This window comes from Acanthochromis polyacanthus, chromosome 4, assembly GCF_021347895.1.
Source record: "Acanthochromis polyacanthus isolate Apoly-LR-REF ecotype Palm Island chromosome 4, KAUST_Apoly_ChrSc, whole genome shotgun sequence".
NCBI lineage: Eukaryota > Metazoa > Chordata > Actinopteri > Pomacentridae > Acanthochromis > Acanthochromis polyacanthus.
The window spans coordinates 23,112,647-23,139,730 of NC_067116.1; the positions used below are offsets into that span (position 1 = coordinate 23,112,647).

Genomic DNA, 27,084 nt, shown 5'->3' on the forward strand with positions numbered 1-27,084 from the left:
TGGACCAGTTAAATCAGAGCATCATAACCTACAGCAACTCCTATTTTTTAACCTTTGTTTTAGCGCAAAAAGTACATTTCGAAAATGTTCACATCTTCTTACAAAACACTATGAACAACCTGGAATTTCGAAAGAAAGAAAGAAAAATAAGTCAAATTTCAACAATTTCATACCTCAGTTTATCATTGAGCTACACAATACAGATCACAGTTTATTGACAAAGGCACAAACATTTAGTTATAGGTACCTGGAACTGAACAATCTAGTATTTTATTTCACGGTCAAAACAACTTCTCAAGGTCTAGAATGTTTTAAAAATGTACCTATATGCAAATTTACAGTTTGCAGTTGATGTCTTCTCTTCAGTTTTTAATTTTTTTTGGCCTTTTTCGACTTTATTGACAGGACATCAGTGAGAGACAGAGAGAGAGAGAGACAGGAAAGTGGGAAGAATGAGGGAAGGACCTGCAGCAAAAAGCTATGAGCTGGATTTGAACTCATGATCACTGCATCAGGAACTATAGCCCCTGTTAATGGGCTGAGTCACAGGGAAGCCCCTTCTCTGTAGAATTTCCACTTTGTGAAATCATCTGAAGGGCCAGACTGGACCCTCTAACAGGCCGGTTTTGGCCCTTGGTCCGTATGCTTGACACCCCTGATTTACACATTGCAACTTACAGATCACAGTGAGTCTATGAAGGCAGAAAAAAATTATTCTCAGGTATCTGGAACTGAACAATCTGGGATTTTACTTTGTGATAACAACTTGCCAAGATCTAGAAATTATTTTACATTTACAGTTTTACAAATTTACAATTTGCAGTTAATGTCTTCCCTACAATTTTCCCACAGGACGGATTGGACCCTCTGGCGGACTGCTTTTGGCCGTATATTTGACACCCCTGCTGCACGGGCTAATATACCAGTACAGTACAAACCAAGATCATCAGACTTTATGCACAGTCCATGTTCCAGTTTTTGTCTCAGACATTATAATGACTAAATGAAAGAATGAATGAGTAGAAAAATAGAGCACTGCCCCTCCACAAAACAGTCAAGTTGCAGCTAAGGTCTACGTCTGTCCAGACTCATAATTCAATCAAATTACAGTATTATAGCAAATATTGTGTTCTAAAATGACAGATTATAGGTCTTTAGTTTAATCCTTCGGCTGTTAATGTTTTTTTGTACAATTTGTTGTTTCTGGTCCAACAGAAGTGACAAACTGTGCCTGCTAATTTAAGTTTCTTACCATCACCTTCCAGGATTTTGACAGTTTTTTCCTTCAGTATGGCCACTTTCACAAACTGGTAAATAGATTCATGTTCCTCCTCACCTTGTACCAAACAATGCATTTCCAGCAGTTAGAATTTATTCTTTTTAAAACAAAAACAAAACAAGCACCTAATCAGAAAAAAATATTTTTATTTTAAATAATCTCTGAGCCTGAGAAATACACAAAGCAACAGTGATAGTGTATTTATTTTTACACAAGCAGTTTGACAAACAGTACAGTGGTGACAATGTTATTCTCTTCTATATGTGGGTGTGTGTGCATCTGTATGTTTCATTTTGTGGAGACATTAATTTATATACACGGCCATGTTGTCCAAAGCATGACTAAACTGTAGGGTCAAGAATTCAGGTTTAGGTAAAGTCTGCAGGAAATCAGTGTAACGTCTCAGAACCGGTGAACAGGACTGTGTGTGTCTTCACATGGATCTCTCCATGTTCTGCTTTCATGTTCAGTTTTGTACAGCTATAATTAGTTTGAGCTCTAACAATGCTTAGTTTGTTTGTCTGAGAGGTGGATAGAAATCCTGTTTGTTTCCTCTGTACAGCACAAAAAAATCGACAAAATAAATCAGTGAGTTTGTGAGATTTCTTCATTTGCATGCAGTTTGTAAAATCACATAAAACATTTGTATCCAAAAGGTTCTCCGTCTTCACTTGGCATTCAGTTTGTAACATCCGGGTTTAGTTTGAATACAGCTTAACTTCATAGTTTTTTTTCTAGTTTGTTTCTCCCTGCTACTGTGTGAGTGTGTGTGTTTAGTTTGACATGTTTTAAAAATCAGTGTGGAGAGTCGTTATCGTAGACATCTGAAACAAGAAGAGAAAGACAATTATCTTCTTTTAAAATGGATTTAAACATGAGACAAACACAAGGGTGAATATTCAAGATGAAATTACTGTTGTACATTTTCCATGGATTACATTACAGAACACGAAAATTCAAACTTACCGCCTGGATAGTCAACATCATCATAAATATCTCCTTCCCTGCAGGAGAAGATTCAGACACAGAGAAGTTATTTGTCAGGATTTATTAATGAAAAAAAAATAGACCTAAAACTTAGTAACATCATAGGGTTAGGGTTAGGGTTAAACATTAATCTGATATCAGATTAATGTTTACCATTTTCTGATCTCAACAGAATCCAGGGGGTAATCAGTACAAACTCAGACAGATAACATATCAGCCCACATATATATTATAATGTGCATGTGTGTGTACACATTGTATAGAAATTTATCTGTACTTTTGTATAGATTTCATATGTGTATATGTTTTTAAAATATTTTAAACTGTTTATTGCTCAGTTTACCTCACAGACTGGTTTGTATCGTGTTCACCACTACATTTAATATCTATTTACTTATTATTTTAATAGTAGACACTGCAAATCTTCAAATAATCTAAGGCAAGGATAATCTGTTACAATAACATAATGGCCTGTTTTAACACAAAGGTTGTTTGTCATGTATCTGCAGAGTATAGACTAAATTAATATCATGCTTACAGCATCATATTAATGGAGGAAAATGTACTTACATTGGAAGAAGAAGAGATCTGGACACGTAACCATCTGTGGGAAAAAAACAGAGATGATCATTTAGAATTAATGTGATATGACTGTCACTGACTTTATCGCACCATCATCTGTATTTTTGTACTGTAATATTTATTGCACTATTGTCTCAAAATACAGTTACTGACAATTACCTGCTCAGAATAGATCCCCAAATAAACACCCAATTTTAAAAGATTTTAAAGCTTTCTGAGATCTCTGGTGAACTCACAAAAATCAAGTATCTTTTGGACATTACAAACATCAGAGTCTAGGAAAAATAACAGAACAAGTTCCAGTGTCATCTGGCAAAGTTATTGGTTCATAGGCAGAAAGAAAATATAATCCTGTTTTTGTATTCATTACATGTGATACGATTAGGTTTTTAAATATGCAAGTATGTCAGATTTAAAATCATTTACGATACATTTGCATTTTGTGCAATTGTTTGTATTTGTTACATTAGTGCTTTAGAGCTGAAGGACACTGCCCGTCATAATGTGCGAAGTAAACAAGCTGAAGAGGGCTGTCATTACCTGTGCACAAAAATGAATCCAAAATCATCCAAAAATATGACACATAACTCAAAATGGCTGACTTTCTGTTGTGTTTTAGGCATGGTTGTCAGGTACATTTTCATGCATCTTGATGAGTTATATTTGTCTACCAGATTCCATAGCTGTAGGTGACATGTACTGGTTCCTGTTTGAAATTTTCCAGGTGGTATTACTGAGTCATTTTGGCTGCTGTTCCCCTAAAATATCAAATCTTTCACCGGTACTCATGATGTTTAGCCTTCCAACAGAAATAAATTTGTTTACAATCTGGAATAAGGAAAACATTTTGGTCTCTATAGCTAGTTTTCATGACAATTGTAGGACGGTGATTTATCTTTTTTAATGTAAGTCACCCATTTACATAGTATTGAGGATAAAATTAGAGAAAATGAACGGTGTAGCAGTTTAGTGAAAGGTGGGTGCTGTCATGGGGCAATACATGGCTAGAGATGTTTGAGTGGCCCACTTCAGCTCCGTTCATACCCCCACCTCTTTGCTCATTTTTGCATTTGGTGAAAGGCAGGAGTCAGGCACTGCAAAGATGGTGACATCATTAAATCAATGAGCTGACAGGAGCGAGAAGCAGAGACTTTTGGAAGTAATAATGCAAATAACCTCATTCGCCTCCAAATCAGGTCTTATTAGTCACCATGTGTCCTTTCCTGATTCGTCACACCTCTGTCATGTGACTGTAAAAGTAAGCAACCAGCCCCTTGTTCATATTTGCACCAGCAACCACATGACTAGTGAAGTGACTGGTCGTGTAATATGCTTTATCAGGTATGTTAGCACGCACAAAAACTATGTCAAACTTGCTGCTAAAATGCCTGTCTGAATGGAGATTACTTTTCTTTTCAATGTTTAAAAGAAAATGCATTCATGTAACTTAACAATCAGAGAGGACTGCAAAGTGTTTACGTACATTTTCCATACTGGTTGCGACACAGAGCTTTCTTGCTGTTGGTGAGCTGGATGACGTCCAGGATTTCTCCATGAACAACTTGCAGGTCTTTTGCTCCTGGTTTCTTTATGACGCTGTTAGGATCCACCATCATGGTGTGCAGCACCCTGAGTGACCCTTCATACTGAGAAACAACAGTCACAGCCACAGGTTTTTGTTGGAATGGGGCTACTCGAACAATTTTCCATTTTACGTTGCGTGCAACTTGTGCAAGGAATAATCCAGAACCCTGTTCTTTCTCCTTATATATGTCTCCCATTGGACAAAAAACATACATACATTATCAGAAACAAACACTATGACCATCTGATTTCACTGCTATGCTGATGACACACTCTTTTATCCAACAATCAAGTAAATAATCTGGTGTGAAAGAGTAAAAATTGTTTACCTTAAATTTTTTTCTGAGCTCCTTCTCCACTCTGGGATTGATGCTGCAAAAATAAAACAATTTAGTTAATTAAGCACGATACAAATACTTTCATTAACAAGTACTTTCCCACTTAAATTATTAAAATAAATAAAATAAATAATTTTTCTTTTTCATCTTGGACATCTTCTGGTCTTATCACTAATCGGTCTACATAAGTAAAACTTTACATTAGGGTGTTTCTGGAGCCACATTTCGCTGCCGACAAGCCAACTTCTTTCCTTTCACTGAATCAGAAGTGACTAGATACCTGATTTCTGGTGGTGGTGGCGGGAATTCCTCACTCATTGCTTCAACATCATCGTAGTCATCTGAGAACAAAATTTAAAAAAAGCTGTTGTCTGCTTACATAAAAATAGGTTTTAATATTATCTGCTGAAACAAACAGTTTAAACACTAATTATTAAAGTGTGTGAGAAAGAAAATAATGCAGTGTCCCTGAAGTGTGGACACACAGGCGATCTCATTAACTTTAATTTTTTATTTTTTATTTTATTTTTTGCCTCCACAGATTAAATACGGCTTTGTTGAAGAGTTGAGCTGGTACTTCTCACTAGACGTAAAGGATGGACATATTGAAAGATAGCAGAGGAATTGTAGAATATTATTTCTTGCAGGTGATTAGGGAACTTCTTTATGAACAATGACAATTTAGGAATGTACTGATTTATTATTCTGCAACCGTTCACCAACGATTGGTGTCGTATATTCACAAACGCTATTTATTGTTTTTAAACACAAGGCTTCTGCATAGAAATGAATTTATATCACATTCTACTATTTGTGGCAACATTTGTAGGTCAGTGCACGGTAGCAGAGCATTTATGTCAACCAGAAATGATAAGTTTGCAAGAACTGGAGACCGGAGACACCATAGTGACACAGTATCGTGAAGCCTGCGGCTGAAAAACCCAAGAAAACTCCAAGAAAAGTTTCTGATGTCGCAGATAAAAAAGAAACCCAGCATTCAGAGTACAGATTGCAAATGAAAGCGACCAACAGTGTGGTATATGCCAGAGTTCTGCTGACTGTATTTGTGTAATTACTCTCACTGCCAGAAGGTGGAGACAAAGGTTCTGCAGTGCAGGTTTTATAAAAAGAAAAAATCTAACTGAATAACAAATAAGTATGACTGTGTTGTTTCTGCTAAGCAACTTTGAAGTTACGTGTGAATTTTGAGATGTTTCATGATGTCAGTCCTCGTCTGCTGATAATGTCTGTATGCGGTGGGATATCACTCACCATCGTCTTCAAGCATGCTGCAGATTAGAAGCGACACAAACAACATGTTAGCTTGAACAAGTGAAACTGAAACAGCAGTTCAATCAAGCAGACATGAGGAGTTCCAGAGCAACAAATCATGAAGAAGAATTGGTAAAAGTGTTTCATCACAATAATAAAAGTACCTGTCTCTGTTGTTGGGCTGCACATTTAACATCATTGGGGGGTCAGGAGGTGGAGGAGGTAACGCTGACATGTCGGACATTCTGGACTGCAGCACTTTGCGTTTCACTGCCTCATAATCAATATCCACACACGTGTTACTTATGTATCCATCTGCAAGGAAATACAACAAAAAAATAGTCAAATGAGACTTTATCGTGACAGTTCAGCATGTTAGTCAACAGAGACTCTTCTTATCTGCGCAGTCACAGAACAGTCTTACTCAAGACTTTTAGGTGTTTTTCTGACAATGCTGGATTTTGATTCCCAAGAACAAAGTATAATTGTTACAGTGAGTTTCAGAATGTATTTTAAAAGGAGATCGGATCTTTAGCTGAGGTTCAGGAGCAGCACCACACCTCAATCACTCTGCTTCCTGTCGTACGTCTGTACATTCCACTTTGTCTTTGCCACATGTTCGTTCTTGCCTCTTGTGCCCCACCCACCCTTCCTTTACCTTTCTGTCTTCCACCCCCAAGCTGCTGCTGATCCCCAACTAAGCTTTTGCCCCACATTACATCGGCTCTACTCAGTCAGTGCCAACATAACGATGCTTTACATCTCATAAACAATGAAGCTTCAGATTGATGGTGTGGTCCCTGCTAGTGAAATGCATTTTGCACATATTGCTGCTGAAGATGAGTTGGGAGAAAAGTTATATTATCAAGGAAGAACAGTCATTTTATTTAAAAAAAAAAAAAAACCTAACTAAACACAAATTAACCACAAATGCAGACAAGGGTTGTGTTTACATGAACACTTACATCGAGTATAGGTGTTGATTCTATTTGGGAAATTCAGAAGCACAGATAAATCTGATTATTCATACCCCTGAATGCATTATAAATAGCATGCTGGTCCCTGATTATTGTGTGCTGCTTGTGTAGGCTTCTGTAATGTTTACAACACAAGCTGACAATTTCATTTGACATTTCTGTAACTGCTGTCCAAATTTGAAATTATTTTTACTGTGGTTATTGAAAATGATGCCCCATTGGCTTACAGCAGACTTAGCACTTTAAGTAGCAACTTTAAGTCACAGATTTGGCCCGTCTATTCACAACAAGAAATATTGAACATTTCCTTCATTTGGATCGATGCCTGACTGTCACCGCTGCTGTATAGGACAAGGAAGGACTGGATAAAGATAAAAAGCATGACAGATGGGATAGGGTGAGCTCTGGGACTCAGAGAACGTGAGAACATTTCCATGTGAGTAGAACATCCTATTACCAGCTGTGTGCTAAAGTCGGACTCTTCATGAGACCAGAGGAAACGACAATATGAGCACCAGTTCCATTATTAGTGAATGTGGCTGTAGTGTTGCACTAATTAGTCATTTGCAGTGAACATGACTTAGTTTATTTTCTGCTACGTCACTCTGTTGTAGCTGTACCTGCACAGGTAGTCGGCAGTAGTCACAGACTGGGATGAAATGTATATGTGTAACAGTATCCCTGTTTCTTTAAGCATAATTGACTTTCACAAGACCTGAAAAGGGCTTGCCCAGGTGAAATCAGGATATAATGTTTACATGTGACAAAAACAACTACTTCAAAAACCCAATAACTGGGATACTCAAGTCCAGGTTTACCCATAAAGCAGCAAGCATCTTACTATGACTCATCGTTACATTTCACTGACTGTTTTGAACGCAATAATTATGAAAGATGCAAAATGGATTAAGTAGAACCACAAAGTCTGGGCAGGGAGGATGTTGGAGTGAACAGATGGGTCAACAAAACAGTGAACTTTAAAACAGGAGACCACTGTTTATTTTCTGTTCTAAAGTAGAAAGTTCAGAAAATTTTATAACTTTAACAATCCTCTATTTTAACCCAAGCTTTTATCTTTCTTTAAATCTAACCAGACCTTTAGAATAGGCTGTTACATCATAAAACGGTTATTTCTCCTCTGCTACTGAGTTCCTGGTCCTGGGTCCTATGAGGGACCCTCACCCTAAATGATCAAGATGCAGGATAGGACCCACCAATGTTTTCTGGTCTTGCAAGCACAGATGAGCATCATCTGCATAAAATAAATCAGACTATCTAACTCTTTGCTTAGTGAAGCAGGAGCCGAGGTAGGACCACACAATCAAAGGAATAGGCACTACAATGTTAGGGCATATTTCTTGATGTGTCATACATTCTTCCAAGGCTGATTTTTAAAAAAAATGCACTATTTGAGGTTTTTTTCAATTTCTGATATTTCCACTTGAGTTTTCAATACACAAGTTAATGTTGTGGGATGTGTCTTGTCAGGTGTAGCTCAGGCAGTTCAGTGTGTGAATGCGGGTGAGTGAGTGTGTGCGCGTGGCCGAGCCGCGCTGCGGGTGCACGAGTGGAGCGAGCGGGCGGGCGCCCGGTGTGTGTAAGAGAAGACGTAGTTGAGAGACGACGGGGACGGCGACCGGGGCAGGCAGTGAGCCATTGCAAGTTGCTGATAACAGTGCATTAGTAAAAATAAAAGCCCCTCTCTTAAGCAAGACGGTTTCTGTCTTTCTGGCGTATGTGTGTGCCACCGCCGCAACAAGTGTGGAGGCGAGTCTGGGGAGTTAGCCCTGAAGGAAGCTACTTCAGCCCTGGAGAAGACGTTTCTCCCCTGTGCTTCCCGACCACGGTCAAGAAGCAGACAACAGGAAAGGTTAACACTGGCGACCACGAAGGGACCTTCACATTGTTTATCGAGCGGTGAGCACTGAACGTTAAAAGACAATAACGGCTAAAGCCGAGTGACTAATACAAGCAGTGGTAGCAGCGTAGCTGACGCAACATGGCAGCCGCTCGCTATCCCACCGATGATGTTTACGGACTACAGACATACTACTCCAATCCTTTTATGTCGTTAACCGCCGTTAGCAACAGACATGGCGCTGTGGATGTTTATGAATGCAGGGCGGAGAGAAAACATGAACTTTGTAACCCCTTTCTGTGCGACAAAGACTGTGTTGGCACGCATGCTAATGAGGGAGTTTCCTCCACATCGGTCATCAGCCCCGCTCAGTTAGCCGCCACAAATCCCTTCCTCGGAGCTGAGGGTCAGTGTCACAGCCCTGTAGGAGGACCAGATGTCTACATGCCCCTTTCCCCTGCTACAAACGTGTCATCAAAGGTGCATTATGCGAACACTAACCCCTTTTCCACTACTTACCGGGGAGGTTTTGTACATAGCACACCAGCTGCTTCCAAACCGGAAGAAATTACACTTCCCATGTTGTCCCCTTGCATAAGTACTGAAAAGACTGTTAAACATGGACATTCCCGATTAAAGAAATCCACTTATTCATGTCACTCTGCGTACCGTCACCCTCCCCCATCGGACAGTGATGAGGACTACGACCCCAAAGAGAGAGTCCCAACTCTACGTCCTGGCCACTATGACGGCAGTGCCTCCTGGAGAGAGTTTCTACACCGATTTGAAAGCTGTGCGGAGGCAAATCACTGGTCAGCCAGGACCATGGCAGTCCAGCTGAAGTTCTGCCTCACGGGAGCAGCAGGCGCCATCATCCACCGCAACCCGCGTTCTTCCAAGTGGGACTATCGCCGCCTGGTGGAAGAACTTGAAATAGCATATGGCCCTTCTTCAGATCACGCAGCGGCTGTGGCAGTGGAGCTGAGGCAAAGAGTACGCACACCTGGTGAGGCTCTCCATGTGTTTAGGGATGACATTTATGGAAAAGTGGCTATAGCTTATGGGGATTGGTCAGAAGCAGAGCAAGATGCTATAGCTGTAGAAGTCTTTACAAATGGCCTTGGTGATGCAGAGCTAGTTCAAAGACTCTTAGAAAAGCGCCCATCAACGCTAGCCAGAGCTTATGAGATAGCTCATCGCCATGAGACCACAAAGAGAGCTGCATCCTATGTCACCAGCATTATGCAACCGGGGGCCCGCAGCCTAAATGAACGCAGGCCCCGGGCTGCTGTTGTCAGAGAAAGGGACCTGAGCAAGACTGTGACTGCTCCTAAGCCTGCACCGAGCTCCTCACCCCATTGTTTTACACCAGGCACGTTTGCAGAAATACCAAAGCAGCACAGGAACTTTAATAAGGGTGGCATCCGCTGCCATAATTGTGATGGTTGGGGTCATAAGCAGAGCCAGTGTTCGTCTCCTCGAAGAAATGTAAAGACCTTTTCTCCAAGAACCCTCCAGGAGAGATCACAGTCCACTGTACTCCACCTTAAAGGGCAGAACCGTGAAATGAGCATCCACATGCACATATATGGGGAGGAGGTGTGTGCAGTCTTGGACAGCGGAGCACGGAGGAGCGTGCTACCACTTCACCATTATAATGCCATTCACCAGGATATGAGACCCCCACTTCAGTCATCTGATGTAGAGACTCTGCTTGGGGTGGGACCGGGAGATGTTCCAGTGCTTGGTGAGGCCAACGTAACTGTCAGTATCAATGGCCGTGAGGTTGAAGTGGACTTCCTCGTAGCGGATATAGTGGGCAATGATGTACTGCTTGGACATCCTTTTCTCACTCAAGCTGAGGCCCGACTCGATTTTGGTAGACATCGCATAGTTCTGTTTGGAGAAGAAGTGCCTTACTTCCACCCAGAGACTGCCCAAAAGTCACATGCAGTGAGAGTAGCCAGAACTGTGGTGGTCGAGCCTGGCCAAGAGTACCTAGTCAGGGGCACCGTGCATGGTAACCGAGCAGTTCAGGGGGACATGATGCTTAGCCCCACGAAAGGCTTTATCGAAAAGCATAAAGTACTGAGTGCTAGAGTTCTGGTCAATGCTCAGCCCACCAACGTTGTCCCACTACGCCTCTTTAACCCTGGCAACAAGGCTGTCACCATCAAAGAAGGTGCTGTCGCAGGCCTCCTCCATCCAGCCAAAGCTCTGCCTGCGCTCAGCACCCCAACAAAGACAGCTCTCCCAAGTAGCTCTCCTGCGGTCCCAGAGCACCTTCGAGAGCTCTATGTCCAGAGCTCCGCAGACCTCAGTGATAGTGAAAAACTCGAACTATCTAACCTGTTGTGTACCTATGAATGTGTCTTCTCCAGGGGACCTGGTGACCTGGGCCGGACCAGTCTCGTACAGCATGACATAATAACCAGGCCTGGAGCTCCAGTGAAGCAGATCCCTCGTCGGATGGCTGGGGAAAAGCAACATCACGCAGACCAGCAGATTCGTGAGAGCCTCCAGAGCGGCCTTGCCAACCACAGCCACAGCAGCTGGGCCGCGCCGATCGTCATGGTGCGAAAAAGGGATGGAACGTACCGCCTTTGTGTGGACTACCGAGCCCTCAACGACCGCACTATCACCGATGCGTACCCATTACCACGCATCCAGGATACCCTGGACACCCTCTCCACTGCCAAATGGTTCAGCACCCTGGACCTCGCTTCGGGCTATTGGCAGGTGGAGCTGACGCCAAGAGCCCGCCGCGCAGCCGCCTTCTGCACAAAGAAAGGACTGTTCGAGTGGAACGTCATGCCATTCGGCTTATGTAATGCGCCGGCGACGTTCCAGCGTCTCATGGACCGCGTCCTGGCTGGCATGTAGTGGGAGACGTGTCTCGTCTACCTGGACGACATCATCGTGCTGGCCAGGGACGTGCCTGAGATGCTGCAGCGGCTAAGCCAAGTGTTCCAGAGACTTAGACAAGCAAACCTCAAACTGAAACCGGCGAAGTGTTTTCTGTTCCACCGTGAAGTCACCTATTTAGGTCATGTTGTGTCTGGTCACGGTGTGGCCACTGACCCTAAGAAGGTCCACGAAGTCCAAACTTGGCCCCCTCCCACATCAATTCAAGAGGTGAGACGTTTCATAGGCCTGGCCTCTTACTATCGCAGATTTGTAAAGAACTTCGCTTCCATTGCAGAACCGTTACACAGTCTGACTAGGAAGAACGCACACTTCCAGTGGCGTGCAGAACACCAAGCCGCCTTTGACATGCTTAAGCACTGCCTCACCACCGCTCCTGTCTTAGGTTATCCACTAGACCAGGGCCAAATGATACTCGACACGGATGCTAGTGACACAGGCATCGGCGCTGTCCTGTCTCAAATGCAAGATGGTGCGGAACGTGTGCTGGCATATGGAAGCCGCAAATTGGCAAAAACCGAACAGAACTATTGTACTACAAGACGAGAACTATTAGCTATTGTTGATTTCACTGCACACTTTAGGCAGTATCTACTTGGGCGGCCCTTCAAGGTGCGTACTGACCACAGCAGCCTGCGCTGGCTGACAAGGATGAAGGAGCCAGAAGGTCAGTTAGCACGGTGGCTAGAGAAGCTAGCGGAGTACGACTTTGAAATCATTCATCGCCCAGGTCGTTTGCACTCTAATGCTGACAGTCTCTCTCGCAGGCCATGCCGCCAGTCCTGTCCGTGTCGACTGCAGGACCCCTTCTCACAGCAGAAAGCCATGATTCACCAAGCGGTTCAGTGCGAGTTGGACTCCGACACCAGTTCCAGGTTGTTGAGTCCGGTGGGGGTGGAGACCTGCACGACAACTGCAGCTGTGAGTCCGGTGGAGGTGAGCGCAAACAACCTGATCAATGCAGACACTAAGACAGAGACTATCTATGTGACAAACACGAATGAGACCACACTGTTCTCTGGCTGGACTATGGAGGAGTTGTGCCAGGCACAAGCCGCTGACACAGACATTGCACCAATCAGGGCTTGGTTGGACGCCAGCAGTGACCGCCCCCCCTGGACCACAGTCTCCCCATGCAGTCCAGCCACCAAAACGTACTGGAGTCAGTGGAAAAGACTGTATTTCAGAGATGGAGTTTTGGTCCGTCGCTTTTACTGTTTGGATGACACACAGTTTTATCCCCAAATCGTCCTGCCACGCAACATGCAGCCTCACGTTATGCGTCAGATGCACGAGGGGCCGGTAGGGGGACATTTTGGTGTTGAAAGGACTGTTGCCAGACTCCAGACCAGGTACTACTGGTACCACATGAGGGAGGATGTAGCCCTCTGGTGCCGGACTTGTACTGACTGTGCATGTAGAGCCAGACCCCACAAAACCCCACAAGCGCCCATGGGAACTGTAAGAGTTGGAGCTCCCATGGAGCGCATTGCACTGGACATCATGGGCCCGCTTAATGAGACTGAACGCAAAAACCGTTATATACTGGTAATACAGGAGTATTTCACGAAGTGGGCTGAAGCTTTTCCAATCCCAGACGAAAAGGCTGTGACAGTGGCGCACGTGGTTGCAACGGAATGGGTGTGCCGCTTTGGGATGCCTCACTCTCTTCACAGCGACCAAGGGCGCAATTTTGAATCAGAGGTGTTTCAAGAAATGTGTCATCTGTTCGGCATCAACAAGACACATACTACACCATTCAGACCACAGTCAGATGGCCAGGTCGAGCGTTTTAACGCCACACTTCAGAAGATTCTGGCTTCGACTGCAGACCACTGCCACTGGGATTGGGATCTAATGAGTCCGTATGCGGTTATGGCCTATAGAGCGACCAAACACAGTGCCACAGGTTTCACCCCCAATTACATGATGTTCGGACGTGAAATAAGTGAGCCGGTGGACCTCGTTGCCGGTTTACCTCCAGACTCTGATCCTGCACCTTCAGCCCCAGAGTATGTGCTACAAATGCGCGAGCGGCTGGAACTAGCTCACCGCATCACTCGGGAAGCCCTGGGTGAGTCAGTTACACGCGCGAAGAGGCAATATGATAAGAATGCCTGCCACATGCATTACAACATCGGAGATGCAGTGTGGTACCTTGTTAAGGGAACACGTCATGTCAAGAACAGGGTCAGAAAGTTCCTACCCTCCTATGAAGGACCCTTCTTCATTACGGGACAGTTGGACGACCTAGTCTACCGGATTCAGAAGAGCACCAGAGCCAAACCGAAAGTCGTTCACCATGATCAACTGAAGAAGTACTGTAGCCGAGAGCCCCTGGATAACACCTGGGCCCTGGACCGAGCCCAGGACTGGACGCCCTCAGAGGTCTTGCCACCAGACCTGGATGGGGACCCAGCCGACCAGGACCTTGGTCTACATAATCTCTTTTCTTCTTCCTCCAGAGACGGCCCCAGCAATCCCCGGCCGTCTACACCACCTGGTAATGATCCCATCCGGTCTCTTCCCCTCACTCCTTCCCATGTGATACTTGACCATGGAGGGGGTGCAGCGGGAGAGCCACCCCAACAGGGCCAGCATGTATCACAGCCCAGACGTCAGCGTAGAAGACCCAACTGGTATGGGGATTGGGTCGCTGAGTCGTAAGTGTTCATATTTACATTAGAGACTTTACAGTTTATATTGGACTCTAGTCCTGTTCATAATGTTCTATGCACCTGAAAAACAAGTGCCTTTTCATAGTTTGTTATTGTTTAAAAAAAAAAAAAGAAAGGGGCTGAAGAGACAATGTTTTTTTCTATATATATATTTGCACTTTATTCAATTTGAATGTATGTGTGCTGATACAAGATCAGTCAGTTGGTATTTCACCCGGTCGCCAAAGAATAGGTGTTACATTGCGATGTCCTCCTTTGTTCATTTAGGGACCATTGCATTTATATGTTCTCCTCACTCATGCATTTCCTGCTAAATGAGCTTTGTTTATCACTGTATGGACATTTTTGTGCTACCTACCTATTCGATTGATATAATATGTTGGACACAGTTATCTCTTCACACATTTGTTTTTAGGCCTACCAATATGGAGATTGTGTACCAGTTTTATGTTATTTTGATGGAATGGAATTAGTATCAATTGCCAATCCATGGTGGGGGTAGTGTTGTGGGATGTGTCTTGTCAGGTGTAGCTCAGGCAGTTCAGTGTGTGAATGCGGGTGAGTGAGTGTGTGCGCGTGGCCGAGCCGCGCTGCGGGTGCACGAGTGGAGCGAGCGGGCGGGCGCCCGGTGTGTGTAAGAGAAGACGTAGTTGAGAGACGACGGGGACGGCGACCGGGGCAGGCAGTGAGCCATTGCAAGTTGCTGATAACAGTGCATTAGTAAAAATAAAAGCCCCTCTCTTAAGCAAGACGGTTTCTGTCTTTCTGGCGTATGTGTGTGCCACCGCCGCAACAAGTGTGGAGGCGAGTCTGGGGAGTTAGCCCTGAAGGAAGCTACTTCAGCCCTGGAGAAGACGTTTCTCCCCTGTGCTTCCCGACCACGGTCAAGAAGCAGACAACAGGAAAGGTTAACATTAAGAAAGAACAGCAAAATTGACAGACAGAAACTCACAGTTTCGTGATACGACACATCATGCTAGTTTAAATCCAGACATCTCTGTTTAAAATGTAGAATATTAAAACAACAGTAAGCACCAGAGATCCCTGCTTTGTCTACCAGGTTGATGTAGATAAGTTACTTTGCTGTAAGGCGAGAAGAGAGAGGTCCAGATAGGAAGGATTATTTTACCCTTTTGATTGAAATTTAAATTGAAACTCACAGTTTCCATTCAGAGAGCGAGCCAACCATTTGCCTCCTGGGTTATTCTTCACACGGAGGATCTCCACACTGTCTCCTTGTCGAACGCTGAGGTCCAGTTTTCCTCCTCCACGCCAGTCATGCCGGACTCTGGCTGTGTGAAGAACTTCGATCTCACCTTGCAACTACAGAAAAACAACAACAACAAAAAAAAGCTGTCAAAGGGGGGACCATAATGACTGAAGATAAACTAAAAGTGATGTTTTCTGATGTGTCTTCTCGGTGGGTGTTTTTGTTTCTTTACCTGAAAGTTCTTCTTCAGCTCATTCTGTTTTTTCTGGCGTTCCATCTGCTCTTTCTTCTCCTGCTCCTGTTGCTTCTTTGCTTCTTTCTTGTTCTTCTTCTCAGCTGTCGCTCTGTTCACCTCCACCTGGTCCCTAAGAAGTAATGATCAAAACAGAAAATTATTTATGAAGTTAATCCCCTACCAGTATTTTCTACTCAGGTTTTATTACTTTAAATTCCTCAGAAATGTGTACTTTTATTGGCACACCAAAATCCAGATTAGAATATGATAACCTATTTATGTGATATACTATAAAAGCTGAACATAAGATTCACAGCCTTTTGATTGTTTTTCCAGCCTACATTTCTAAAGCCCCTCCCAGAATTTCGTCTCAGTATCCTGCTTTAACAGAAAACACTGTTGAATCACAGAAACAATCTACTCTGGCAGATATTGTTTAAGTTCATCTTTTGGAAGCTTTATTTCACTCCCCAAAACTTAAATGTAACACCATATAACTGAGATCATTCATAGACGTTTTAGTTGTCAGTATGCACTCCGCAGCAGTAACAGCAGGAGGTACAAAAATAACAGTGACAATAAAAGAAACAATCGAAACATGTTCATGCAGCCGCGGCCACTCTCCTCTTTTAGCCATTAGAGAGGTTACTTTACAGATACAATGGTTGAATGGTGAAAACAGAAAGTCTATACTTACTCATCAATAAACTCGTACACATCATCTCCATCCTACAAGAGAGAAGATGTTAGTACTTTTAAAGAGAGAAGAAAAACAAACATAGCATATACATATACAGGAGTTACAGATTCAAGCAGGATGCCACCCGGTCTAAGAATTTACTCTAAAACAGAACACCGCATACATTTCCCAAAGCTTTAATCAATCAAACAAAAAATAACATGCAGTTACTGATAGGAACTGAAGTTTAAATGCCATTTTCCAGCAACATAGAGTAAACTGGAACTAAACTCCCTTTATATTTAGTATTACAGGAAACATGCAGCCTGTTCTCTTCAGAGGAGCCACCTTGACTTGTTAAAATGGATGGCATTCTCACTTCACAGCAAGTCACACTTTTAGTTTCTGTTTTTTGCACTCACCTCATCCAAACCCTGCGAACCGTTGTCGCTGTGGGAATCTGCAAATGACACAAAACACAGACACGTTGTTCATTTGCAAACACATTCTCCAACAAAATATATAAAAAGCATTCATGAAAACAACTCAGTTAGTTAAAATAAAGCGTTGTGTGTCAGAAGAAGAGCTTGTAGAACAAACAAGCTGTAATCTTTGTTTTGTTTTTTACCATTTTTATCAAAGCTTGCAATATCATCATAGGGGTCCTGTTCATCCTCAATGTCCCTGTAATCAATAAACAAACATGTTTTCTAGTCATCAATCAGCAACGGTGTGTTTTTTGTTATCTCTATATTGATAATCGAAAACGCTAAACTCTGCACGGATAACACCATCATCTGGACAGCATGTTTCTCCTAAAACAATATTCGCGGCTACAAATTAGTTGCACAAAAAGTGTCATTTTCACAAATGTTGCAACACTTGCATCGAGACAAACAAACAAAGCGCCAAAGCAAATAGACAATAAAACATCCGATACATTTAAAAATGTCAGGAGTCACTGTGCACCTATGTCTTCATGTGAATAGCCTGATTCTGACTCTGTAGTTCATACTGACAGTGTTTTATATTATATTCGTTTTTCTAAGGTGTCTTTAGCGTTGTGTTTATGGTAACTCTGCTACTTTTATTGTATTTAATGGAATTTAGAGCAACTCCTGGAGGATGCTTTCTAGAAAAAGCTACAAGTAATGAAAATTAAAGTGTCACAAAAGTACAAATACTTCTTTTTTTCTGCATTAAATAGTATGAAGTGAGGTGTATCAGACATCATGGTTACGTGACACAGATCTTAGACTGCTTTACAAAAGAACACTGCAGAAGTGTCAAAAAATGTCCTCACACATTTCTTATTTTATACGAGCTGTAAATTAGACTCTGTGAGTGTCTCATGATTTACTTTAACACTATTTTCTGCCTGCCACGATGAGCCTTTTGCAGCTAAAAAGCTGCTAGTGTCCTCAAAGATGTAAAGAAAAAATGACATGACAAAGTTTGTTGACTAGTAAATCCTCACATGGAGGCGATCTGGTGTGGCAGTCCGTAGGGTTTGTTGGATCGTATTGGAAGATTTGGAGGAGTAATCGGTGCTGGTAAGGACGGCTTTCTGTCTGATGAGGCTGGTGAACCTGCAGGGAGAACCAGAAATGAGACGCGTAACCGGTAAAGAGCAGTCACACCTAATTATTCGAAACGACTGTCAATGAAAAGGCTAAAATTCAGAAGAGATTCGCAGAGATTTTCTCTTTCTCTTTAGTACAATTTTTTAGGGTTTCACTGCTATTATTTTTTACCATTACCAGACAAAGGTGAAGCACGCTGTGACTTATCAGTGTCTTATAAAACACTATCAAACAATTATTCCTAAGCATCTTCATGCTTCATAAGTGTTTCTCCTTCCTGTATTTGATTTCTGTAAATCTACTAATAATCCATGTAAATTTCCATCAGCACTTTCAGTTCTGAGGTGAAAAAATATTTCCATAAAAACTGCACCTGCGATTATTGATCAGTTAATTCAATAACATATTAAAAATTCTTTTCTACATGGAAAAAATGGTAACATGTATAATTTAATTGGCCTTTTACATTGCAGGCATTCTTATTTGTCATAGTCTCAAAACCAATGTTGATGTGACAGTGACGCAGCCTGAACAACACCAGAAACCCTAAAATCAAGCAACTAAAAAAATCTCAGACATGACTAATATTACTAGTGATGCCTTGTTTTCTTAATGTTATGTGTTAATATAATGGCAAAACAAGAAATAAACTAGTTTGTCCAATACTGGCTCATGTTCGGGTACGACTTACCGTTGCTATTCCTCGGGGCAGGGAGGGCTGGTCCTTGCCTGGTCCTCTTGAAGAGCTCCAGGTTGACATAGGGAGGCCGTTTGGGTTTCAGAGGTAGGGGTCCTTCAGGCGGCAGGGGCCTCCTCAGAGGGGTCACGTCCCCTGAGCTCTTTTGTCGGGGCTTCTGTTGGAGTGGAAGAGGGCTACAGGTGGGAGCTGGAGCTGGAGCTGGAGCCTGAGCTGGAGCCTGAGCTGGAGGCGGATTGGTGGCTGGAGGCTTTTGGTGCCTCAGCATCATGTTCTGCAGCATCTCCCCTTTCTGCTTGACGTTACTGAAGTCTGGCTGAATGGGTGCTCTGACCACCGAACTGGGAGGCGGCCGAGGGAAGGAAGCAGGTCTGGAGGGGATGGGTGCTGCCAATGGTTCTGCCCTCGGAGGCCTTGCCGGGCCCAGGCCGGCCAAAGGAGGAGGAACTGTGGGTGCGATCCCCGGCAGCGTCAGTCTTACATTTCCAGGTCGTGGAGACTTCGGTGAGCCGCTGTCCCGGCTGCTGTTGGTGTCCGAGGTGCTGGTCTTGCTGTTGAACCTGGCCCTCAGAGCCTTTACATCAACGCTCTCCTCCTGAAGAACAACACAGGAGCACAAGTTTAGCTGCAGCTGCTCTGTTTCTGAAGCAGGATGTTAGCAGCTCAGCACATAGCAAAGCATGACCCCCACGCTCACAACACTCACCGCTTGTCAAACCCCTACGCTATCTTTACAAAGTGAGAATGCACCGTGCAACAACAGTTTCCTGGTTGTTTTGATCTTTACGGAGCTGATAAGTCTTTTTGCAGCACGCAAACTTCCCCAGTGCAGTCAAAATGGCAAGAAAAACAAAAGCAGCAAGAAGAAATTGCATATGTAAATCTATAAATAGATGTTAATCACAAAAAAAACTAATTAGGCTATACTAAATGATACATTAAATGTCTTCTTTTATTGTTAAAACAGGTAATAAAAGATGTTTTATCGGGGAGTTTTATGAAAATCATATGCTAAATCATAGCATCAGAACTGGCATTAGAAGATACTATGATTTAGCATATGATCTGGTTTTGAAAAAGAAACTGAAAGAGTCACATTATGACCCAACTAACATAACAATGCCAGAATCAGAGCTGAAACCCACTGGACATTTTGCAAATACAGTCCACTGTAGACTAAAGCTTGATTTCCACTTATTTAGAAAACTATGACAATTACAGATTACTGCGCTGATTCAAACTGTTTGATTCAGTCCAGTTTGGTACACTTCAAATATCTCTAACTATGCAGTTTGTTCAGTTTTCAATCACAGTAGAGGTCATTGCTGTTAGTTTCAGTTCAGGACCGAACTTACTTGTGAGGTTAATAGTTCAGCAGGTCACCGTTCATTTCCTGAACGCATACTGTGTATTAAATATTTCCCCTGGCCTTAGTAAGACACAGCAAACAAAAGATTTACCACTAGACATAGACGGGCTACCTGAAAATAAAGTACTTTCTTTAATTTTTCACTCAATTTCTCTAAACGAATGGAATCATATTTAAAAGGAAGATGGAAAGATTAATAATCTTAAATCCATTATAATCATAGATCCTGTGTGTCCCAGACTGGAGCTATACTCAGACCCCCATTATTTAGTTTCTGTCCTCTCTTTGTGCTTATTTAAAAATCCGACGACATGCCAATGATACAGTCATATATTTCCATGATTGTGCAAAGCCACAAGAATGGAAATATGATAAAACATGACTAAATTAGTCATGTTTCAAGCTAAATGTAACCATAATCGATGATGTGTACCTTTAAAAATGACCATGTACCACTTCAGAGCCAGATATAACGATATTCAGGAAAAAATTTAAAGTTCTGACTGAGTTTAAATATGAGGGCTTCTGGGCTGATTCCAAGCTCTACTTTAGAAGTCCTGTACAGAAGTAGGCATGTCAATTCAACTTCTTTGTTTTTACATTGATTAGAAAGTAGCTTAGAATGAAAGAAAGTCAGTGAAATAGCTGTGATATACATAAATACAATGGTCATGACATTTACAGGTTAATAATTCTACAGTGATGCTATTTAAATTGTACGTAAACATGCTCCATGTCAAAGCCTGGCTCTGGTAAAAAAAAAAAAATACTCTTTGTGTATTTAACTCTGAGAGATTCTACTATGAAAACAGTCACTTTCTCCCTTAAAATGACCCAAAAAGCCCCATTGGTTTCTCAAGTTTCTTACACATGAAACCCTCGCTCTCGGAGTACATGTTTTTCCTGTGTTTTCAAGGTCAAAATCCACCATGAGATGTCTTCCAACATATAGAAACATCGCATTGACGTGACAAAAAGGTTTTAAAAAAATCCCAACACAAAAATCAAAACTTGATTTGACCAAATGAAGCGTTTAACGTTCCAGATCAGAAACTCGACACATTTCACAGTCTTCAAATTTTAGATAAACAGACTAATGAGCCAACGTTCCCCCTCCACTTAACCCATAAGAACCCACGGTGACACTAGTGTAACAAGCACTTTGAGTGCCCCAGTCTCTTCCTTGTAAAGCTTTATGTCTGATCTTAACTCAAGTCCTTTAAGGAAAAATGGGTCTGGGTTCTTATGGGTTAAAATATTTATTGCACAGAGATAAAACACTCAAGATACCAGAAGAACCACAAGACGACTGCTGGACGAGGGACTTTAAGTCAGTCAGGATTTTATGTAGTAACATCTAAAGATTGCAGGTTGCTGTAGAGGCCAACACCCAGCAGTCTATCAATTATTAACAATCAAACATGGAAACATTAGAATATTATGTTGCTGCTGCTTTCTTGTCATCTGTTTATTCTGTTCTTCATTAATTCTGTCGTGTGTGTTTGTTTCTAAACAGCAGCAACTGATTGTCCATGTACTTTTGGAGCAGACAATTCACATAACACCATTTAACAAACTGTGTTTTGTTTAGTTTCATGCCATTTATGGTTTGAAGCTAAAATGGATGATTCCTGACTTTGATAACTCGGTGGATGCGTTTTCTGATAATTAAGGGTGGGTTTTAAAGAGGAGTCACAGCGAGAGATGCGCTCTTTTATATTTAGGTCATTTAAGATCATTATGTCAACAACATGCAAAGCAGAGTCTATAACAACAGTCACATGACATGATGGTGAAAATGCTCAGGAAAACAGTTCTGTACCCACATTTTATTAGAAAGTGAGTATGTCCCTGTGAAATATAACTTAAATGGCAAATAATTACAAATTTTATCTCAGTAACTGCAGGATTTTAAGTCAAGCGAAGTAGTATGAACACCTAGAAAGAAATGCCTTTAGGAAGACTGGATGCTAAATAAGGGCCCCAAAGTAGAAATTCAAAGCAACCAAACTGAATCTGTGATTTCAAATTGGTCTAACTGCATGAATAGGGTTTTAAAATGAGCTGTGAACACCAGAACTTTCTCAGTTCTGGAAACATGGCCTGTGTCTATCTGCATGTCTGCATCATGACTCCACAGGGAAATGAAATTCCAGAAGGAAAATGAAACAAGGACTCTGTGAGCCACTAACCATCAGTCAACAACACAGTCACAGCTGTAATCAGGAGTTTAGACCAAGCCACAGTGCCACTAATCAGAGTTGCAGTGGCTGTCCTCCTAAAATGACACCACAGACAGTGTGTTTTCTGACAGCCTAACTCTGAAGGAATAACAGCCAGGCTTCTGTCAGGCTTTACACAGGACCTGGATATTAGAGTTTCTGTGACAATGTGAAGGACACTGCATAATATCAGTCTCTACGGACAGCACCGAAGAAAAAAAAGCTTCCTGTTTGGAGCAAAACTACAAGATGAAACTGTAGAACATGAAAAGATACCTGATGAATGCTGGAGGAACATTTCGAGGTCAGATGAAACCCTCAGATTCGGCTCAGGTGGGGTTTGATATGAAGGGATAGTCCCGAGGTGGGAGTGTGATATGGGGCGAAGTGCGGAGAGCGTTTGGGAGATGGCATTTACAGGTGGCACCATGAAAAGATGTACATACACCAAAATACTGCCTGAAAAGTTGACTCTCAGTCTGCAGAAGTTTGGCAGAAAAGGATTATTCCATCAACACAATGATCCAAAGCACAACATCATTCAAGAGTTTGTTTTCATGTCAACATGAAACCATTGACCTGGCCAAGTAAGTAACCTGACCGGGAGACAGCAGAAAACCTTTTGGTATTTTTTAAGACACGTATCAAGTAGAATCTTCTTTGTCAAGGAGGATTTTTGTCCTCAAAATTAAAGATGGACAAAGAATTAAGAAATAGCATACTCCAGTATTCAGTATTATGAAAGGTGTTCTGACTTATCTTAAACTGAATTTCTACTGCAAGGCCTGTGCTTTTAATACAGTTAAGCTAAACTTAGAAACAACACAGTTACTGTAAGATGGTACTTTGGTATTTAGGTGATATTGCACAGGGTTCTGTTGTATTTTGTGTTTACAGTACATCACAACTCATGTGGTTTCAGTTGGTGATCAAACACTGACATCGGCCTCTTCAGTCTTATTGAACTGGATGTCAGATGTTATTTCCTGTTTGATTTCTCACAACTAACTGGAACTCCTCGGTTTATGTCTGTGAGTGTGTGCCCACAGTGGTTATAATCAGTGTCGATCAGCTTTGTTTCCATGCCTGCGTTGCTACATGTGTCTTATTGTGGATAAGGTTGCTGTTTGACTGAACTAATATTTTGCCATTTGATGTTGACTGGACTGTCTTCAGTACGTTTAGCTTGTCGGCATGCTGTCTTCATGGCAGACTGTTCTCTGTGTGTAATTTTCAACCTTCTCTTCACTGGTATAAAATAGTGAAATTGAAAATCATCCAGACTTCTGAATCAGTAATTAATTTGCATCGTCCTTGAAGTCAAATATATCAAAAAAAGCACTTGTCACCAAAGTTTTAAAATGTATTTACCATAGAGTGTTTTACAGGAATACACTTACCAGCTCTGTCTTTATGTCACAACTAAAACTGTAATTAAAATTTATATTTTTGTGACATTATTTGGTTTGAATGTCGAACCAATAGAGCGAAGAGAGTTTGAATGAAGCGTTCGGACTGGTTTTATGAAAGAAAACGACTACAGTTCACTGACAGAAATATCCTCATTTACATGAGGTTTACATGAGTTTACATGAGATTCAACAGATGGAGGCAGTTTTCCAGAGCTCTTGTTAGCTGACATTTAAAATGTTTTAGCAGGTAGAGAACTGGGAGACATTTGTAGAACAAAATGAATGAGTGAAAATCTCAGAAACTCTGTTGACAAAATGAAGACAGTCAGGGAATCACACCATCTATTGAAGATCTAAAGTTGTAACCTTTTCAAAGTCAGACGAGGGGTGAAGAGCAGGAAGTGTCACAACCACACACCTCTGTACCTCAGGCAGCATCCTGCACTGGTTACCATAGTAACGCCGTCTGATGTCGCCCTTGCACCAATAAGCTGCAAGCGCTGCTCGCTGCTCTTTTATTACAGGGAACAGAGGAAGCAGTCACAAACTTTTTCTCTGCACCACAGAAGCTGCACACGCAAACGCACAGGGTTCCACTTTCAGTCAGTGAGGGAAACAGTGTGTGTGCATATGTACATGCCTGTGCGTGTGTGCGTGTGTGTGTGTGTGTGTGTGTGTGTGTGTGTGTGTGTGTGTGTGTGTGTGTGTGTGTGTGTGTGTGTGGACTTGTTTATCTATACCGGTAGGGACGTCAACCTGACACTGTGCATAGACGGTGGGGACTCGTCTTACGGTGGGGACCTAAAATGAGGTCCCCACGGGTGGCAACACTGTTTTCTTGGCCATATTGTTGTTAATAAAAAATGTTAAAGTGCAAAAACGTTTCTTAAGGGATAGGCCTTGATTTGGTGATGGTTAAGGTTAGGGTTAGGCTCAGGGTTAGGGGCTACATTTCAATGGGAGTCAATGGTATGTCCCTGCAATGATAGAAAGACAAACATGTGTGTGTGTGTGTGTGTGTGTGTGTTCTAGCTTTTGCTACATTGTGGGGGACCAAATGTCCCCACAACTGTAGGAAAACCGAAAACTATGTCACTTGTGGGGACCTCATTTCGGGCCCCACAAGTTTAAACAGTGTTTTCTTGGCCATGTTGTTGTTACTGAAAAAAGTAAAAATGCAAAAACGTTTCTTTAGGGTTAGGCATTGTTTTGGTTAGGGTAAGGGTTTGGTTAAGGTTAGGGTTAGGGTAAGGGTTAGGGGTTAGATATGAATGGGAGTCAATGGTAAGTCCCCACAATGATAGAAAAACATAATATGTGTGCGTGCGTGTGTGTGTGTGTGTGTGTGTGTGTGTGTGTGTGTGTGTGTGTGTGTGTGTGTGTGTGTGTGTGTGTGTGTGTGTGTGTGTGTGTGTGTGTGTGTGTGCTGCCTCCTTTCTCAGATGGTTTTAAAAACGGTCCCACCACAGACTGTGCAGGTGTGCTACAGAGAGGACCTGACAAAACATATAACAACTATTGACAGACTCAAATAAAATACAAGTTATTTCAAGTCAGAATTATTTTTTAAGAGTATGTCTGCTGTGTTAAAATTGGCATTGTCTGGATTATTGTATCACTGTAATGCTGAGTAACTACTAACTGTACTTTCCTAAATCAGCTTTTCAGTCACATTTACGGCATCTGTACACACATTTGATGTAGTTAATAAAGTAATATCATTGAGCAGCAGAAAATCTAAAAATGTATTTTTATCTTGAGTGATGCCCCAGAGTCAAAATGATCTAAGTTGTACACACTCTATCGAAAAGAAGCAGATGAAAATCTCTTTTTCCAGTTCAAAAACAGAATGTTTGCTCTCTTTGACACCTTTCTATGTATTGAGGAGTCTTAAAATGTAATTTACATGTGTAATTCAGGATGAATAGTGGGAAATACCTAGGACCTTCTCTCTACACAGTAGATAAACTGATAAGTGGAGAAGCAGCAGCGAACTGTGAATCATTAACCAGAGATAGCTCTGTAATAAAGCTCTCTTTCATCAACGGCTGCATCAACATTCCTTTTTTTTCAAACTAATTTCCCCCTTTATTGTGTGAAAATTACTCAAATTCTTTACAGAACAACTGTAACTAAACATACTGACGTTTTACTGGATGTATGGATGTACTGTTAGTCAGCTTTTGTAAACCAGCTTAAGTTTTAAAAGTGGTTCAGTGACTCTCTTATAGCCACAGGACAAAATGAAGCTGAGGTTTGACACTCGGTGAATCTTTTAAGTCTTTCTACAAAAGTCAGGTTATTCATAGACGATACTCTGGTTTACAAAGAAACAGAAGTGTGAAAGGTGAAGCAGAGTTGCTGATCAGATTGATACATTAAAAACTAACAACAAAACCTTCGAAATAACATTGTAAACAATAAAGTCTTACCATGATTGTCTTTGGTGATGGTTTATTGATGGATAAAGTGCTCCATGTCCAGCAGTTAGTCAGTATCCAGGCTGATGCTGCTGCAGCAACGACAGCTACATGACCTGTGTCACTAAACTTACTGCAAATGAGGAAATGCTCAGTAGTTCAGCGTGGGCAAAACGGGGACTGAGAGAGACACAATGAGGGATTCAGAAACATTGGCATGATATCAGTTTGTTTCATTTCCTCTTTAAAAGTCAGCTTTTTTCATGATGTGTCTGATAATGTACACAAAATGTATCCAGATAAGAGAAAAGGGCTCATTTCAAGTGGCTTCCAAAGCAATATGTGATTAGTGTCATTGACAGAGTAGGCATTCACTGATGTTCTCTTCTGGTTGTTTTACTGCCTGTTTGCATCGAGTAAAGAAAAATAAAAAAGGAGCAAAGGAGATTAAAATAATTTCACTCAGAAAAGAGAAGACGATACAAATCGGATGGAATATGAACAAATGAAGAGAAGTGAATTAAACGTGGGGGTTCTCATACACTGGGCAATTTATTTTACCTCTATAAGTCAAATTAATTCAATTCTCTTTAAAGGTCCCATGTTACACTAATTTTTAACAAGTTAATGTGAGCCACATATGTCTACAGAATGTGTGTCAGCTTAAAATACTCCACAGATTGATATTTTGCAACACCTACAGTATCTCTAGTTTTAGTCCAAATGGGCTGTCTCAGAGTTTGTAGCTTTAAATGTGACTGAGCTGCTGCTGCCAAT

General features: G+C 41.9%; 1 protein-coding gene across 1 annotated transcript; it reads right to left on the reverse strand.

The window, feature by feature from the left end:
- Nucleotides 1-1,405: 1,405 nt before the first annotated feature.
- On the reverse strand, nucleotides 1,406-26,444 carry si:ch73-40i7.2 (FYN-binding protein 1). Its single transcript, XM_022192535.2, has 16 exons — nucleotides 26,320-26,444; nucleotides 18,879-19,479; nucleotides 18,082-18,193; nucleotides 17,233-17,288; nucleotides 17,027-17,064; nucleotides 16,623-16,654; nucleotides 15,923-16,055; nucleotides 15,641-15,803; nucleotides 6,207-6,357; nucleotides 6,043-6,059; nucleotides 5,051-5,111; nucleotides 4,762-4,804; nucleotides 4,332-4,494; nucleotides 2,837-2,870; nucleotides 2,246-2,283; nucleotides 1,406-2,103 (listed from the first exon to the last, which is right to left on the reverse strand). The coding sequence occupies exons 1-16, from the start codon at nucleotides 26,320-26,322 to the stop codon at nucleotides 2,075-2,077; spliced, it is 1,674 nt and encodes a 557-aa protein (XP_022048227.2). The 5' UTR covers nucleotides 26,323-26,444; the 3' UTR covers nucleotides 1,406-2,074.
- Between the last annotated feature and the right edge of the window lie 640 nt (nucleotides 26,445-27,084).

Coding starts and splice junctions, on each gene's coding strand:
- si:ch73-40i7.2 (XM_022192535.2), bottom strand. Junction 18,194..18,878: donor TGCCCCGAGGAATAGCAACG/GTAAGTCGTACC, acceptor TTCTCCCTGCAG/GTTCACCAGCCTCATCAGAC. Junction 2,284..2,836: donor AGATCTCTTCTTCTTCCAAT/GTAAGTACATTT, acceptor CTTCTCCTGCAG/GGAAGGAGATATTTATGATG.